Source organism: Scomber japonicus, chromosome 4 (assembly GCF_027409825.1).
Source record: "Scomber japonicus isolate fScoJap1 chromosome 4, fScoJap1.pri, whole genome shotgun sequence".
NCBI classification, from domain to species: Eukaryota; Metazoa; Chordata; class Actinopteri; order Scombriformes; family Scombridae; genus Scomber; species Scomber japonicus.
In genome coordinates, this window is record NC_070581.1 from 12,855,139 (window position 1) to 12,873,231 (window position 18,093).

At 39.4% G+C, this 18,093-nt stretch overlaps 2 protein-coding genes across 3 annotated transcripts in view; both read right to left on the reverse strand.

Annotated features, from left to right (window-relative positions):
* Positions 1–904: 904 nt before the first annotated feature.
* Positions 905–7,744, reverse strand: mybl2a (v-myb avian myeloblastosis viral oncogene homolog-like 2a). The gene is made up of 12 exons (XM_053317666.1): positions 7,682–7,744; positions 6,002–6,101; positions 5,731–5,802; positions 5,424–5,516; positions 5,088–5,308; positions 4,863–4,983; positions 4,485–4,538; positions 4,127–4,350; positions 3,009–3,711; positions 2,566–2,808; positions 2,234–2,434; positions 905–1,952 (listed from the first exon to the last, which is right to left on the reverse strand). Exons 2-12 carry the CDS (start codon positions 6,098–6,100, stop codon positions 1,356–1,358), a joined length of 2,628 nt encoding a protein of 875 aa, XP_053173641.1. The 5' UTR covers position 6,101; positions 7,682–7,744; the 3' UTR covers positions 905–1,355.
* Positions 7,745–13,830: 6,086 nt separating this feature from the next.
* sgk2a (serum/glucocorticoid regulated kinase 2a) overlaps positions 13,831–18,093 on the reverse strand; it is an 8,984-nt gene continuing 4,721 nt past the window's right edge. For both annotated transcript variants that reach the window (XM_053317449.1, XM_053317451.1), the window contains 8 exons: positions 16,531–16,662; positions 16,245–16,357; positions 16,107–16,143; positions 15,926–16,012; positions 15,710–15,805; positions 14,927–15,082; positions 14,490–14,579; positions 13,831–13,988 (listed from right to left, as the gene is read on the reverse strand). In XM_053317449.1, the coding sequence (XP_053173424.1) occupies positions 13,833–13,988; positions 14,490–14,579; positions 14,927–15,082; positions 15,710–15,805; positions 15,926–16,012; positions 16,107–16,143; positions 16,245–16,357; positions 16,531–16,662 (867 nt within the window). In that variant the 3' untranslated portion in view covers positions 13,831–13,832. The remainder of the gene's footprint in view (positions 13,989–14,489; positions 14,580–14,926; positions 15,083–15,709; positions 15,806–15,925; positions 16,013–16,106; positions 16,144–16,244; positions 16,358–16,530; positions 16,663–18,093) is intronic.

The window sequence follows — 18,093 nt, forward strand, 5'->3', positions numbered from 1 at the left end:
AATCATATTCTATAGCATCAGATCTCAACCCAACGGTAAGATTTTGGACTGATGTGTCAGACAGCGCTCTCCACCACCATCATCAAAACACCAGATGAGGAAACATCTTTTGGAATTGTGTTCATCCTCCAGTAGAGTTCAGACATTGTAGAATCAATGACAAAGCGCATTGACACATTTCAGTCATTCTAGCAGCACTTACTAACCTGGGTGCAGGGACAATCGAGTGCATCTTAAGCATGTTGGGATATATAACTTTTAACAGCTAGGTTGGCCATCCTGCCACTTTTTACACTCAGTTCCCATTAGATTCAAATATTAGTTATATTCTATCATAGATCTGTTTGAAAACGCAACATGAGATTTGAACACAAGGAAACAAATAAACTGTAGAGAAAAACATGTTTAATCTCAAGTACATTCTCTGTATATTTACATGGAGACAAGAGGTTAAACCATTAGAAGCACAGAATCCTTTTCAAGTGTAGCAGCTAGAATCTATTTTCTGAAAAGGATGAGTAAAGCTGTTCATTATATTCTGCACTATGAACAATCATCACTGCAATGAAATCAGTTAGCTGTCATTCAATGTGAACTTAAGCCTGCTTAGACTTCCTTTCTTAGTCTCAAATTCAGATGCAGGATAACCGTTCCAATCAACGTCAATGGACATAACAGTTCATTTAACGGCAAAAACTATTTCTAAATCAACAATGCCCTTGAAAAAAACATTCATTGTGGCACCTTCAAGGCATCACGGACCAATAAAAAATATAAACAAGCTGTAAAAGACTTATAAAATAAAGGCTGCTTTTACAAAAAGCTCAAAGTGTTTGTGTTCAGTTTACTGCACCTGCATGTGGTGTACAGCATCAAAACTAAATTACAATGCATGAAAATCTTTACAGTGCAATTTCTGCCACTACTGACCATACACTGACACTGCAATTTACCTGCAAAAACAGTCCATCAATAACTCTCCATTCTCTGTAGTTTATATTGATAAATGATTGACCGTAACATCTTTTACACTGAGGTATTGACACTTAGGATTACATTTTACAGTGCTGAATTGTGCTCAAATATAACTTATATCTTTATAATGCATTGTTTAGGGAATGTGGTCCAGCTTTCTGTGTAAAGAGAAGCTGTCTTTCACTCTGAACTCTTGCAGTTGGCTGAACCCTCTTACCACTGAGGAGTGACAGCAGCTCTGTGATGATGTATTTTGCATTTCACTGCCTTCATTATTCTAAATATGTTTAAATATAATTTGTGCAGAGTTTCTGTTTAATGTAAAGCGTGGAGAAGTGGGGTATAGTACAAAGTATAAGCAGACACTACTGATACTTGACTTATCGCTGCTTAGTGACCCCACTGGGCTTTTTAACTGTCTTTGTCTTTAAAGAGTTTTTGTATAGAAGCAGTCTCTCTGTGATGTGTGGTGGCAGACGGTTCCTTTTGGCTCTTACAATACAAGCTGCCATCGGACAAAGTCGGTCGAAGCCGCCCGAGGTGGCCGGTGCTGCCAGCAGCTTTTTGGCGAGTTCCTGAAGTTTGGGAAAGCGAATAGCAGATTTCCAGTACAGCAAACTGTTGTTGTTTTCCCACAGTGGTTCTGACAGGTACACATCAAGCTCTGACCTAAAAGTTTTTGAGTACAGTTTGAGGAAGCTGGAGGTGGATTTGCGCTTGAGGTCATTCCCGTTGACTCCGTTGCAGTTTTTGTCATCCGAGCTGCCACCAGATGCCTCCATCAGTGTGTTGGCTTGGCTATCCTGTTCACCTTCCTTTTCCACTGCCTTGCTTTTCTGGTTGTCATCAGACTTCACAGGGGAAGAGGCTGATGCTCCTGTGACACCCAATGTGGTTTCCACGATGGTGCGAGCCTGATCCTTTGATGGAGCCATTAGGGAAGCTACCTCATCCTCCAATATGGAATCACAAAACGGCTGGGGGGGAAAAAAAGGTTCTAGTGAGGGTTTATAGTTCTGATTCTAGATAGGGAGACAGGTATGATATGTAGTTTCTTTACTGATGTACTCAATATTAATCTCGAGCTCTACAGCAATGCTGCAAAATACAATGCTGTTCAAATCCTACCAGTTAATATTTCTGTTATAGCTTCGGTTTGAAATAATATAAAATGGGTATAAGATGCCATCTCACAATGTTGCAGCCCTCCATTAGCTTTGTGGATGCAAAATGTCAAAATTCTTGCCAAATGTAGTACCTTCATTTTGATCCTGGGGTCAAGTACAGAAGCTAGTATCAGGTCTTTCTGGTGAACCAGGGTCTGGAAGTGAGTGTGGAGGCCTGTGCGCAGGCCCTTGCTGAAGTGTGTGTAGTTGGTTACACAGCTCTCCAAAGTCTTATCCAGGCCAAGGAGCAAAGGTATGATGGATGAGAGGGTCACACCGTTCCCTTGTAAGGCCTGGATTAGAAGAAGCAAAAACAAAATGCTCTCAAACGATCTTTTAACAATAACACTCATACTACAAAATACAGTATTTACATACATATCCCATCCTTATATAACTCCATAATTATCAGTTTTATCTTCACCTGCAAGGCCTCCTGAAAGGGCTCAAGGAGACCCAGGATGTCAATCACTTGCTCCCTCTTGACCATGAGCAGAGGCGGGGTGCTGGCTGTGTCATTAGCCTCTATGCGAGCCTGGGCCAGGAGAGCCATGATGGCGCTCCAGGTAGACCCCTGCACCATACGACGCAGAGACAACATCATGGAGTTCCAGCGGCAGTTAATGGAGGATGGGCACAGGGACACGCTGCACTCCTTCAACAGTGCCTAAATAATAAAATGATAAATAGTCAGATGTCAGCAATTCATAAACTCACTGCAATGGGGATCATACCTCAACCCATGCTGTAGCTTCATCTTTGGATTTAAAAATCAATTAAATGTATACTACACTGCTGACATGAACAGAAAAAAAGGATTGTGTACATTTACAAACTATGTTAAAACATAGTTTGTGTTTCTCCTACCTCGCTCCAGTAGGCGCTGCTCCTGAAGAAAGCCACCACATTGTGGACTTGTGAGAGCAGGTTCTCCACTACCCTAGAGTTCTTAAGTGCCTCCTTGATCACTAGCTGCAGTGTTTTGGCTACACAGGTGGTCCTGGTCCCAATTTGCAGTTCTGAAAAGGGGGACTCCGTTTCGGACATCCGGTCTGCCAGAAATGACACTATGTCATCTCCATCTGGTTCTCCCCTGTTAGATGAGCACATGATTTTGTAGTTGCAGAACAAGCTGTTTGCAGCGAGGGCTTCTTTGGCCTGGTTCTGGAGGACGTATCCAATGCTGCGAGGAAAGATGCCGTAGCTCAGCAGCACACCTTCAAGCTCTCTGGCCACTGCTGAGCTCAGATTTTTGTGGCTGAGGTGACGGAAGGCCACGACCGGACGGCGGATCTGCCAGGAATCGCTGATGTAATGGAGCTGCACGATGACAATGGCCTCCTCAACTGGATTAGACTGATCACCAGCCCAGAGGTCAAGGGTGGCATGAATCACCTTCTCACCATCTGTAGTTGAGGCGAGGCATGTTTTGAGGTCACGGATGAGCTGAGGCTTGATGGTTCTCTCCACTTCATCATAAAGCTGAAGGCCTATGGTACGCTGGGACAGCTTGCTGTACTCAGGGCTGATGGTACTCATGAATGACCTGAAGCCTGCTCCTTCAACAAAGCTGTGCAATGAAGAGAATATATATGTGAGTGGGTAGAGCAGGCATCCATAACAATGGGTCTCAATCACAAACAGTGCATGCGCAGAAAATCTGTGCTTTAACCGTGCAAACAAACGATTAATCACACATACACCAGGACAAATCCTGTGCTCCAGGACCCACTCCATAGCCCCCACAATCGCCTGTTAGCACAAGACTAGTATGATCTACACTGGTGATTGGCTGTCTATCTCAACAAGTGGCAGGCAATTCTGTGCAGTGATTCTGTGCAGTGCAGTGACTCAAAAAATAAATACACAAAAGTAGCTGCTTCATATACATGACATATCTGGGGAATGGAGACTCATGAGAGGACTTCTCTGATTGAGGATTAAGAAGCGTTTATACTGTTATAGCCATAAGCACTACAAGTCACCTGAGTGGCATCATGTCCTCAGCGATCATCCTCAGTGCTGCATCTGCAAACCTTTTCTGATCCACTGAAGAGGCTGCTGGCACAGCACCAGAGCTGGAGCTGGGACTGGAACTTGAACTGGGGGGCAAGGAGGGGACCAAAGGCTGTACAGGCCGGGTGACCATCTTCTGCTTGACTTTCCGAGGCTCCCTCTTCTTTTTGTCTTTGTCGGGGCTGAGCGGCAGCTAGGAAAAGAGGAGTTAAACCAAGCTCATAAGCTGGGAACAGCTAGGAAGAAATTTATCTTCAACAGTCATGCAGCCAAAACCACCTCTAATGAAAACTGATAATAGTATTGTTTTTATTATTATAAGCTTACCACTTCAGGTGTTACTGGTTCAGCATCTAACACAACATCACACTTGAAGTCCACCTATAAAACAACATATAATGTGAATCCACAATAGTGTCAGTGCCTGAAAATATTACAAGTAACACACAAAGTTTTCTTTTTCTTTCATAGTTCATCTGATCAGCAACCCACAAAATGATTAATATACTGTAGTATGTTATGCTATATCAATTTGATGTCATAACATGAGGTAAGTATTAAACTGTAACCAACAAACATTTAGTCTGTTACATCTCTACAATATCAAAATTTGATCTACTGTCCAATTTCTGGGGAAATCACTCCAAAATAACTTTTAAATGCTGGAAATCAGTAAAAAAAAAAAAAAAACAATATGTTCTGTACCTCTCCTTCCACATACTGCTGAATATCGAGGGTAATGGAGTCAGCTTCTTCTTTGAACAAACCTAACTCTGCTTTACGTTTGATAGTGGCGTTCCAGTGGTTCTTAATACTGTTGTCTGTCCTGCAAGAGGATAAAACATATACACTGAAGTCTCTGTGTGATCCCTGCTTAAAAAGGAAGTTCAACCTTCTTTTTCAATTTCAACACATCAATAACCGACCCACCTCCCAGGGAGCAGCCTGGCAATCTCAGCCCACCGGTTTCCCAGAATGGAATGAGCTTTGTAAATAATGAGGTCTTCTTCACTGGTCCAGGAGCTCTTATTGATCAGTGGGTCGAGGTGGTTGTGCCAGCGCTCACGACACTGTTTCCCCAGCCGTCCCTTCAGCTGCCTGGAAATCAAAGTCCAGTGTCTGGTGCCAAACTTGCCCACCAGCTCTATTATCTGTCCAGAGGAAACACACATGAACACAAAAAATACAGCAGTGAGATAAGTTCATGTGAATAAAAAACAGTGTTGCAGTCAAGTCTATATCAGATTTTTTGTGTCACTTTTCCACCTTGTCATCTTCCTCTTTGGACCAGTAGCCTTTTACTATATCAGGATGCAGGTACTTCTTCCAGCGTTGCATACACTGTACTTCTGTCCGCCCCTGTTACAGCAACAGAAAAAATCTTTAACTCTACTTCTTTAAATGCAATGACAGGTTATTGTATCATCCAAAATTAGAATTAGTCAGTATAAAGAGATTGTTTAGCAATCACAATTGTCTATTTTAACCCATGACAGACACAGTGTTTTGTGTACGCATTTATCTACTAGAGAGAACAGCACAAACGTTTCCGTTCCATCAGATGAGGACTTACTGGTAAAAAACTGGATATAGTTTTCCAATCTTTCCTCCCAAAGTTGTTGATCAGGATTTTGAGATTTTCATCCTGCACACGAGAAAATCAGTTCAGACAATGTTGAATTTAATGTCCACTTTCAGGTTTAGCATAAATGTATACTTTGTAACATTATATTATATACAGAATTACATTTTAGTCATTGATACTGCAGTACAAACTCATTAAATGATGGGAAGCTGATGACAAACATAAGGGTGTTATCACTGAAAGTCTTCTTTTCCCTCACCTCTTCCTGAGTCCATTTCATATGACAATTGCCATCCTTTTTATCTGCTGAGTCTGAGTCCGTGTCAATGCTCTGTATATTATGAGCCTCTTCTTCCATGCTGAAAACACACACTGACAGTGAGAATACTCGCTAGAAAGAGATTAGACAACTCTGCATGTACAATGGACACTTATATGAACATACGATATGATTGGTATAGCCTTCATAATGGTGAGTTTTTGTCATTGTTAATCATTTTTACAATGTAGATGGTGTAAACAATCAATGTAAAAAAAAAAAAAGTCCCTCTCTTTGGGCTGACTTTGTTTAAATGATCGATTTAAAGTGACTCCATGACTTGAATGCCACTGATGTTTCAGTGATGGATACTGTTGTATACCACTGCTGGCCCCATTAGAAGTCGCTCGCTAAAGTCTCAGTAACCTGCGAGTTAGCATCTATTTCTATAGTAAAAGCAAAAATGCACATAATTGATTCATAAGGAAGTACATTAGTATGGAAGATACATCTGTTGTCTGACATGTAAATTCATATGATATGATTATTCTCCTTCATATTATTATTAATATTATTGATATTTATAAGTGTCTAATTCAAACACTGTGCCTTCAAGATGTTGTCATATTCTACAATGTTGAAAGTCATGCACTTTACACAACAAAACAACATTACCAATGGTTAAAATGCGTTGGCTCTGCAATCACCAGGTCCAAACACTGCCTCTTTTAAAATAACTGTAAGCACTACCCTTTATTAAATATACACCATAAACAATTTCAAGCCAAAATGCTTTCATGTCATTTGGTATAAGCCCACCAGGTCCATCCCAGACAAGTAAAAACCTGTTATTGGTTGAAATGCTGTGAATAAAATAGTGAGCTTTGATTTAGTGTGTGGGTCATCCTATATCGCAATTAAATTTATGTTTGTATCCAGCACCTATCCCACTGAGGTTAAGTGGATAATACTCTGAGGGATTACAAACTTTAATAAAAGCAGTGAAAATAAGTTTACTAAATGCTGCTACAACAGTGGCAGTCCTATATAACAATTTCATAACAACTGTCTAATATATTAAATAACATGCCTATTCCACATTACTATAAACATAACTGCCACTATTTACCAACAAGTAACCTACATCTGCATACAGTCACTACTAGCCTGTGACAGTGTTCTGCTAAAATTCAGTTTTTAAAACCAGCATTAATCTGCTACTCTTTATCAAGTGGACAGTTGACACTTTTCCTGTAGTGAGCTCAACCACAGATGTGCCAACAACTGCTGAAGCGCACAGGGAACAAAGTTGCACATTTTAACAGCCAAAACGATTGACTGTACATGTTAAACATAAGTAATGCAAACAAACTATAACTAGATTGTCACAACGCTAACTTGTCAGTTTTCTTTTGTGCAGAGCCTGTGTATTTCACTTTCCTGTTGGGCAACCTCCCAACAAGCATGCATGCTGCGCTGCTCCTCAGTGAGCTAACTGCCCACACAAAAGCTGAGACAGTAAGTTAGCTAACAGTAGCTAGCAGCTGCAAAACCACTTCACTCATACCTCGACATACGTATTAAGTTACGCTGCGTATCTAAACAGAACACAGCGCAGCTCTCAAGGTAAAATTATTGCAAATAAATACCAAAAATTGAGTGAGAAGATAAATAACTTACATTCCAACTTGGTTGTGTAACTTCAGGCTAGCTGACTCTGCTAGTGCACACACTTTACAAGAGGCTGTGGTTGTGACTGTGGACACTTTACAAAGTAGAGCGCCTCCTGTGGCTCAACTCGGTAATACAACAAGCCTGCCTACATTTCGCTCCACTTTTATATGTGGATATGTGTTATTAGAGGCCATTTCGATGTGACTATTTTGAAGACAGTTTTCCTAAATAGTAGTAGTGGAAAACACAGAAATGCCTACCTAAACTTCAGACTGCGCAGCTGCTCCTGAAAAACTGCCGGGTCCAGCAGCCCCAGTTCTCTGTCAGACACACAACACACACATGCTACCACTTGATTTACAACACCAACGATTGTCACATTAAATTATAATTGCAGCTTTAAGACATTTCCCCCATGAGCATAGTACAAACACACTTTTCCACCCAAATGGCTCGGCAGCGTATTGTCATCCAGGAGAGGTTTGTCTCCCACACTTACCCGCGCCACATCCCTGCTGTGTATGCACTGTGAGAGGCGCAGCTTCAACTGATACACACTAACTAAAGTAAACGCTCATTCAGGAATAAATGCGAGCTGGAGTGACATGTACTGAACTGAATTTGTGTTTACTGTTGAAATGCAGAAACAACTGAAGAAATTTGAGTTTTCTTTAGCAGGATTAATATATACAGAAATTTAACCGGGGCTGAACATGTGGGGTGTGTTCAAGAACACCAAGGCTCCACTGCTCCTTAACAAACCCCGGAAACAAGCCGTATGTGTAACCGATATGAACAGCTGCTGTTACTCAGAGGCTGACAGGTTACCGCAATCACAGTTTATAGCTCTAATATTAATATTAACAAATCTGTGTCCAAACAACTGTGGGAGTTGTACTGAATCTTGTATAAGAACAACACATTTAACTAAATTAACCTCTTCAGAAAATCATTGCTGGGTTCAGGCTACATGTTTCAGATATGCACAGTTCAAACTCATGTTACTGAGTTTTAATGAATGTCAAAATGTCTCAAAATATGTATAAAATCATCCATCTGATTTCTATTCAAAGTGGGTGTGCAGCTATAAAAGGTGTAATTTTGAGAAAAGATGAGACTCCACAACACACCACATTACAACACTAACATTTTATGAAATTAATCCTGGAAAATGTTTGTGTTCACCTTCATTCCTGCTCTCTTCAACACTGTTGCTAAGCAACCGTTGGTGACCTTCAGTAACTACAGTTAGCTCTAAGTGTTTCCAACAATAGACTGCGGAGTTTTTTCACTATGGACCTGTGAATAGAAAGAATATGTCAAATCTTTAGTTTTGACACAGCATTAAACCATAATGTCTACATTAAAGCTGTGAAACACGTCCAAAAGTCGTACAATTATGTTGCCAGGGTGGAAAACTTCACATATCTCTGCACATGTATTATAGCCTTTACTTTGTTGTGTTTTATAAAATGTATTTGCGTCAATCAGCCTGATTTCACGTTGTATTTCTCATTGTGACCACTGGGTGGGGCAGTTCTACAGTAATGTTAATGGTTGCTATGTAGACTTTGGAGCCAGAACACTGGCAATTAAATTTGGCCATTGAAAAGAAAAACCTGAGCTAACAAAAGTATTGACACTGAAAAAGGTTCCACTGAAAAATAAAACACACGCTTTTGAAAACATGAAATCTTACAATCCTATTATTTTATATCGTCTTTTTTTTCACACTGCCAGATTTTATCAGTGTCCCTGGTTTTCACTGTTATAGTTTAAAGAGGGGGGTTTGAGGGAAGGGGTGAGGAGGGTATTATTTATATAACACATCACACTGTGCTGAATTTTTCCTTTCTGTGGGTGAGGTGGAAAGACATTACAGCAACATTCTTGCATGAATCAAAGTGTAGGCTATCTGTAGCTTACACATGTAGGTATTTGTAGCATTGTGCATGGATGTTTAAAGTAAATGAGGTCCATTTTGAAGTCTAAAGCAGGACTGTAAGCTGAAGTTATTACAGTGAAGTTCACAGTTCACAGATAACTGAGTAGAGCAGATGCAAGATGAGCTAATGCCAAGATATGAATAACATGCTGACTGCTGTTTTAAATATGTTTTACACAGGTTAGGTAATCCTTGTTGCTTTATTTAGCGATCCCCTATCAGTTTGCTGTTAGTAGCTGCTTGTAAGTAACTCATGCATGCCTGCCTTTTTGTCTCACGGTGACATTACTTTTTTATGTTCACATCCATTAGTGTTACAGTCCATCAGATTATAGCATAGATTCCTAAAAAATGTGAACTTCTTAAATATTTACTAAAGGTAGCAGGAATCCCTATACCAAAACAGTGACAGAAAGTGGAAACTGAAAAACGTGTCATTAAAAGCACATCACAATATAAAAAATATCAAAATCACCAAAACACTGTTGACATATTACATAATACCTCCACTGTAGCCTACTCCATTGCTACTGTTGTGGCTGTAAAGCAGTAGTTAAATTGTTTTGAGCGTCACGCAAATAGGTAACATTTGGAAAGTCTAGCAGAGCCACATAATTCAGTTATTTTATTCCCATTCAAGTTAGCATAGGGCTAACACGAAGTTAGCCACTCAGCCTGATGAAGTCTCTTGTGCACACACTCTGCCCATAGAGGATGTACAGTATGCATTCATCTGGCCAGCATGGGAATGTCAAACCCAACATCAGATTAACTTCAATACACTGTGAAATACAAAGAGATTTATCTGGCGGCGATAGGCTTTATCAGCATTGTGTGGGAATGAATTTAGTGAATATGACGAACGTTTATTTGTTTGTAAAAAGTTCCTTAAGAATTGCGTTGGGCAAACATAAGTGTGAAAAGGTGTGTTTGTGCCATATGGACTAGTCTGTATGCTGCCTCCAACAATTTACACAATATTTTCTGACTGATCTGTGGGAATGTCACTTTCCTGCTCTGTCTCATCAAATATTTTACACAACAAATAAAAAATGATAGCATGCATATAATCAAATTAACTGATTTGCAGTCTGTGTAACTCACAGATTTTTCATGTCATCATTCGTGCCAAAAAATGACTCAGCATACAGAAACAGATACATCAAAGTGTTGAACTGCTGCTCTCTTGTACTTCACATCTAGAAACTGTTACCTGCTGAGTGTGTATGTGTTTGTTTTGGGTACATTAATCAAACTAGACATCCTGTTGGCACTGTTCATGGATGAATACAGTTTGTTGACACCTTCCACTTCTTCTTTTGAAGAGGGTAAGATGAGCTGATGTCCCTGGCCATGATTGTTGCCAGCTTCTAATACACCCACTGATAATCAACGTTTTGCTTAAAGACCTACGCTATTTCCACCTCATGTGACCTCACCAGAAATGCACATGGGTTTTCAGGCAATCTGCTTCCTCTTCTTCTATCCACACCACAATCACAAAAAAGAAGCCAACAGATTCAAATCAAATTCAGGATAATGTAATTATATAAACACTTGTGGAAGTGAATAAGGTGGAAGAAGTTTCAATAAAGGAATTTATTTTGTGTTTATGATGATATAGGTTAATTTAGGTTGTTATAAAAGAGAATTTCTCTTCATGTTTTCAGACATGTCATGGTCTATGAAATTTTAGCAGTAAATATTGCTGGTGTACCTTCCAATGCATCCATTTATGAGTAAAGACCCTATTTGTACTACTGTAGAAGTTTGATAACAATCTAGGCATTATTAGTGGGATAATTTACAAGATACACTTTTGGATCCATTAGCGCCTGTACTAAGCAATTTGGCTGATAGCTCTAACTCCACCAATTTGCGACCAAATTTTTAAAAAGGGCTGAGGTTGGTGTTTAGATAGACGTAATGGTGCATATGACGCAAGGTCGAAATTACACCGAACCATCGCTTTAAGAGCCCAAAATCATTCATTCATTCATTCATGTCTTCAACCACATCATATACACATATACATATGCATAGTCTTTGGGCAACACCCAATGACATATTGTGATAAAAATCCCCTTAACAGCCTAATAGTCTGACCTAACCTCATTACTCAGATTTATAATATGTGTAATCTTTGCACTCTTCACACAGACCATCACTAAGGTGTAGTGATTTCTAATACCATACAACATTCAAGTGGTCACTGGTTAATTACCAAAAACATTGTTTCTGATATGCACACATGTTTAATGGTTCATAAAAAAGAACATGCAAATGTTTTCATAGCAGTTTGATTTATTGACAAGTTTTCTATGTACACACACACAAACACACACGGTTTCTTACTATGACGTCACGTGGCTGCTGGCAGCGTGACCTTACAGCCTCTATCGTCAGCCCCTCTGTTTACAGGACCATTCAGGAAATAACAGCTTGGCACGCAGGCTCACAGCTTTAAAGGGAGCATAGTGAACTAGGAGGGTCAAAGTGTGTTTTTCCATTAATGTTTATCAGAAGAAATGAAAGCTGTGCTCCAGGGAAATACAAAGTTACTTCCCTGTTAGAGTTTTTTGTTTGCATAGAAAAGCATTTGATACATAATTTTGTGAAATTAAAACTTTGAATGAGTGAAATGTTCAGAAATTGGAAGAAAGGTGCCTCTTTAATATCAGCTGTACAGACAAAACATTTAAGTACATATATACTGTATATTTGAATGAGATAAAAATAAATTGGTCATCAGATGTACGTTATCACCCATCACTGCCAACATCAAGCACCATCAGGCAGAGAGGCACCAAATGGTTTAAACTGACATTACATTAGAACAGTACATATCCATATTGCATTGAAGCTGCTACTGCATATTTACATGTTACATCAATCATGTTTCGCTGTTATGTATTACGAAATAAAAATAATCAACATTAATATTGTCTGCTAGCTACAGGCTAAAATAATTTCCAATAAAAACATATTTGAGGACTTTTCTGAGTTACAATACAGAAAACAAACTGCAGTCCAGAAAAAAAACACAGTCAGCTGATCGAAGGTTTTAAAGGTGCTTCAGGGATCAGTGTATCATGGACAAAAACAAACCACTGCTGTGAGGACTAAGAGCATTTGTGTCACACCAGCTGCATCATTCACAGTGTTACATTACTGTTTTTACATTTAGTGTACTGTTGTTTTTTCACCTTTCTTTTGGTCTTTACTGAAGAAGAAGAAAAACATAATGGAACATATTGATTTTTATTGTTAGTCTTTTATGTGTATCATGATCTTCTACAGTATGAAAGCTTTAACTCCTTTCAAACTGGAAGAGAAGTGTCAATTCTTTCTTTCTTTGCTGAGAAAGTAACTTTAGTGATGTATAGGAATAAGTCTTTGTGCTATGAAGCCATACAACAGTTTCCCAGTGAAATCTGACTTTGCTTCACTTTAAATACAATACAGAAGCTAGTAGAGGCTGCCAGTCCTCTCAGCAATGGGCTGTTTTACTTCAACACATCATACCAACGTGACAAAGATGGACAAATATTTACTGATGTTAAAATATCAAACAATGTATAATGTTGTTCTGACAGTTATCAAGAATCTCAGTTAAATAGATTCTTTCATTCATTTGGTTTTCTGGCCATAAAGATGTCAACTCCCTATTTCAAAGCATTTAGATATGTTTTCTAAAAAAAACAAAAGTGTTTAGTGAGACAGTTTCACAAGGGATTATAACATAAAGTCTGGTTTAACAGACACAATATGACAATATCTGTGTGAGAAAAAAAACTATCAAAACCTCCTCTGGCTAAATCCAGCTTCACATGCCCCCCCCCACCCCTTCCATTGCAAATGAATGGAATATAGATTATATGCACTGCATCAGTGTGAAAGCTCATACTAATGTGAGATTCCTCACTGCCTCTTTAGGAGCAGATATTGGAAAACTTGTAGGCAAATAACTTTACATTTTTATTGTACACAGAGATATTTCCATTGCAGGCATTTTGTTTTAAACATGCTCTCTTTCTGCTGCGCACTGATGCGGAGCAATTCGGAAATCCCTGCAGAAGTCCAACATGGTCTGCAATGGCAGCCATGGTACATGAGGTGCTCTTAGTTTCATGAGATCTTCCCTCAAAAGAGGTGCATTCACTCTATTAAAATCAATCACCCTGTTCAAACATTCAACAGAAATGTCCTGTCTCACAGAAAACTGTCCTCGGTGCCGACGAAGGAGAATCCATTGAAGGCGTTGTTGGAGCTGGTGCTGGCGTTGAGTTCCGGGGTCCGACTCACAGAGTTAGGGACCATTTCTCTGGTGAACTCTGGGTCAATATGCTGAGTGTCAGCTGGGCCTCTCTGAAAGATGAAAGAATTGTGTAATTGAAGTCAGGGACAGGCTTATATAAATCCTCTTGATGCACAATAAGTATGGTTCCAGTCATGTCCAGATGTCATACACTTGAACTCTTTGGGTATTTATGATGGGATAAGAGGTGAGGGGTCACTTGAGGTAAGAAAAACAATTTGACCAAAAATTCCAAAAGTAAAAAGAGGAAGATAGGATTAAGAGAATCAAGAAAATATGTAAAGTGACTGAGATTTGGAGAAGAATACAAAAGGAGGGTTTAATTGCTGATTCCACTGGAAAATATGTTGTGCATTAAAAGAAAAAAGCCTTGAGGGAAGGTAAAAGATTGTACAGTAGAAGACAAATTTGGAACACAGATGTCATGAGTTGAGCACACTCAGCTGACAGTAAACAGAGTGCAGAAGCAGGTTCACAGAGATAACTTATAATAACTATAACTTGATGATCAGTCACAGTTGACACACAGGTAGGCAGTCTGAACAACTCACCACGTTAGGGTTATAAGGCGGAGTGATTCTCTTGTGGTAAAGGTCGTCCCAGTTGATTGGAGAGAAAAAGATGTGGTTCTTTATTTCTAACTATAAATAAAAGACACAAATATTATACATGTGTTACTGTATACTGTATACATACATTTGATTTCACTGGCACTCCAATAGAAGGTTGGACATTAAGTATATCAAATTCCCTCAGGGGGGCAGGATGCAGATCCTCACAAAAAAAAGTCAAAATCTCTTAAAAGATATTTTATATTGTTTGGGATTAGTTTCCCAACAGAGATTAAATCTAATCTTCAATTAAAGTAACATTTAATAGAGTTGTCCTTTGAAAATCATAATAATAATAATAATTGTCTCGGACTTTGACTTGGCTTATTTCTTGTCTGGGAAACCATCTGTTAATGTACAGATAATAACACACTCACAAAGTCGGCGATGGCCCCAAGGCGTCTGTGTTGGTCTTTCTGCAGAAGACCCATCAGCAGAGTGCTAACGGCGTCAGACTTCCCTGGAGGCAGCGGTAGCGGCTTGTGGAGGATCCCATCATACATTTCTCCAACATCACGGCTATAGAAAGGAGGCTGATGGGGAGGGTCAGGTACAGACCTCATTAAAATGACACAATGCAACATAACATACAATATATATGCCAATATATGTCTCCTTGTATTAGGACTATGATTCACCAAAGTCATTGGGGTTCATTATCTGGAGACCATAAATGTCTGTATAAAATTTAATGGCTATCCATTTAATAGTTGTTTAAAAGTTGTAAACCTTGTTTGTTGGCACCATGGGTCTAAATGTCTCTTTGACTAAAGGAATTAAAGAAACTAAAGAATTCATGACAAGATATCTTGAAAAACAGGCCAGAGGCTAAACATTCATTCAAATATGTTGTGTACATTCATGCTCCTAAGAGGATACATCCTAATGTTTTATTGTTTCAAAAGACCCTTTCCATTTTGGTTTACACCCTCAGGTCTAAATGTGAAACTTCTTATGACATAGTCTGACCATGGTCACTTTTGGGGACATTACATAGACCTGGAGATATTCCTCAACCCTAACCTCAACCATGGACCCAAAAATCTGCCTTTTCCCAATTGGCACACAACCTTTGTCCCCAGTTACACAAGCTGTCCCCAATTAACTGGTCTTAAGTCTGAAACACACAGACGCACACACACACACTCACACACTCATACCAGGCTGTAGATCATCTCATAGAGCACTGCTCCTAGACACCACCAGTCCACTGTCCTGTCATATGGTTCCTTACGAAGAACTTCTGGTGCCAAGTACTTCAGAGAGAGAGAGAGAAAAACAAAGAAAAGGGTTTAAGGAGATGGACAAATCTGTAATGGTCAAATCAACCCCACTGCAAATCACTTCATGAATTTAAATGTATAGTTTTTACTTACTTCTGGAGTCCCACAGAAAGTGGAGGTGGTCCCTTCTGGTTCCACACCTTCTTTGCACAGACCAAAATCTGTCAGTACAATGTGGCCCTGCACACAAGTTCACATTTCAGTCACACAAATATGATTCTACCATATCGATTTATACAAAGGAGTCCAAGCAAACATGTTGAGTCTGACTCACCTGAGAGTCTAATAGAATATTCTCTGGCTTCAGATCTCTGCAACAGAACAAGAACACGCAGATTAAAGCAAATCAAGGTAGAAAGTTAAAACACAAACAGGTGTTTAGTGAATTTGTTCACTTTTGGTCCTGTCTGACCTGTAAACGATGTTGAGGGAGTGAAGGTATCCGATAGCACTCGCTACCTCTGCAGCATAGAACCTGGCTCTGGGCTCAGAGAAACACCTCTCTCTCTGCAGGTGGAAGAACAACTACAGAGAGACAGAGGGAAAAATAAAAAGGAAATTAATAGTTTCAGTTTCTTTACACAAAGGTCGTTTTGCCTGTTTGCCTAGATAGAAGATAAAGGTGTCATGTATAGTAATTTTGTAATGTTAAAGGAATAGTTCTACATTTCGAGAAATATGCTTATTACGACATGTACCTCTCCCCCGTTAACGTAGTCGAGGACAAAGTAGAGCTTCTCTGGGGTCTGAAAGGAGTAGTGGAGCCGAACCAGAAATGGGTGTTTCAGACTCTTGAGTAGCACGTTTCTCTCCGCCATGATGTTCTTTTGCTGCAAAAGAAGATGGAAACAGAATTAAGGAAGTGAGTGAAAATAAGTGTGTGTGCAACTCATAGCCTACTCACACATAAACACACATTTCCCTCTTGTTCTTTTCACTAAAAGGCCATGAATAAGAGATAAGAAGCCTCTTATAAATGTTTTTACAATGCTGAGCAGAAATGAAAAAGCAGAAATCTTATTTTGTTTTCAGTGGAAGATTTTCTGAATCTTTGCCATCACAACATTGTTTAAATGTTGCATTTTCTATATTTATAATGTGGTTTGTGGCCTTCATCGTGTTTCTTACTTTGTCGTCATGCAGTGAGGGTCCCTGTTAAAGCTTGTGGTTTCTGTTTCTTTGGCCTAAAGTGATGTGCACACATGATTCTGGAGAAAAAAACCCATCATGTGAGCGATTTCAGATGTGGGTTGGATCAATCGGAGAGTAAATTCTCAACTTCAATCTCTCTAAAAGGTAGAGAGGAGGTTTAGCTGAGGGTGAAGGTGGAAAAAAGATGTAGTGAGAAGTGGGTGTAAAGATGTGTCAGAGGAGATAAGGAGGTGTAGGATGGTAGCTGGAGTTTGGAATCAAACCAACAAGGATTTGGAGAGTCACAAGGAAAATGAGGAGGGGGGGGGGGGGGTAGAATCACGAGGGAGAGGAGTTTTGAGGGGAGGAAGAGGAGGGAGAGGGGACACAGTAATATAGCACCAGAGGGTATAGAGAAGAAGTGACTGTTTCTCTTTATGTCAGCATCACCTCGGGGGTTATGTGTGAGGAACTGCAAACCTCTGTGAGATGGTGAAGATTACATTCAATCTAAATCCCACAAAAAATACGCGTCCTACAGAAAAATACACATTTCAGGACAAAGATGATGTTTATCCCAATATATTTGGTACATATTGTGGGACACAGTTCAATTTCAAAATCTTTGCACACTAGATGTACTTTTCTGGGGACATTTTATACAGTTATTATAGGAACGGTGGAGATATGACAGGAATTGATGGGAGAGAATGATGGTGGTTATATGGCATATGTCTTGACCAGTAAGGCTACTGGGGTGCGTCCACACTTGAGATTTTATATTCACACCCCATTAAAGTCTATTTTCTTTACATTTTTAGTGTGTCACACCTTTGTGATAAGAACACGTCTCATACTAAACCTTTTGAAAGTTTAATATATGTAATCATCATTGAGCTCAGTCTGGACACATTAAAAGAATTTTTTAATTTTCTGAAAAACACATTAACACTCATAATGAAAAGACGACAAGTGTGTTCGAACAGATAACCTCGTTGTGTTGTCAAAAGCTTAAGTGAGACCGTTTGCTTTGTGGGAGTTGTAAAAACTGTCCTTTGTACAGAACAAGCTGTAGATTAGATAAGATTCAGATTGTGTTGCTGGGTCCAAACAATGTTTACTAATAACAC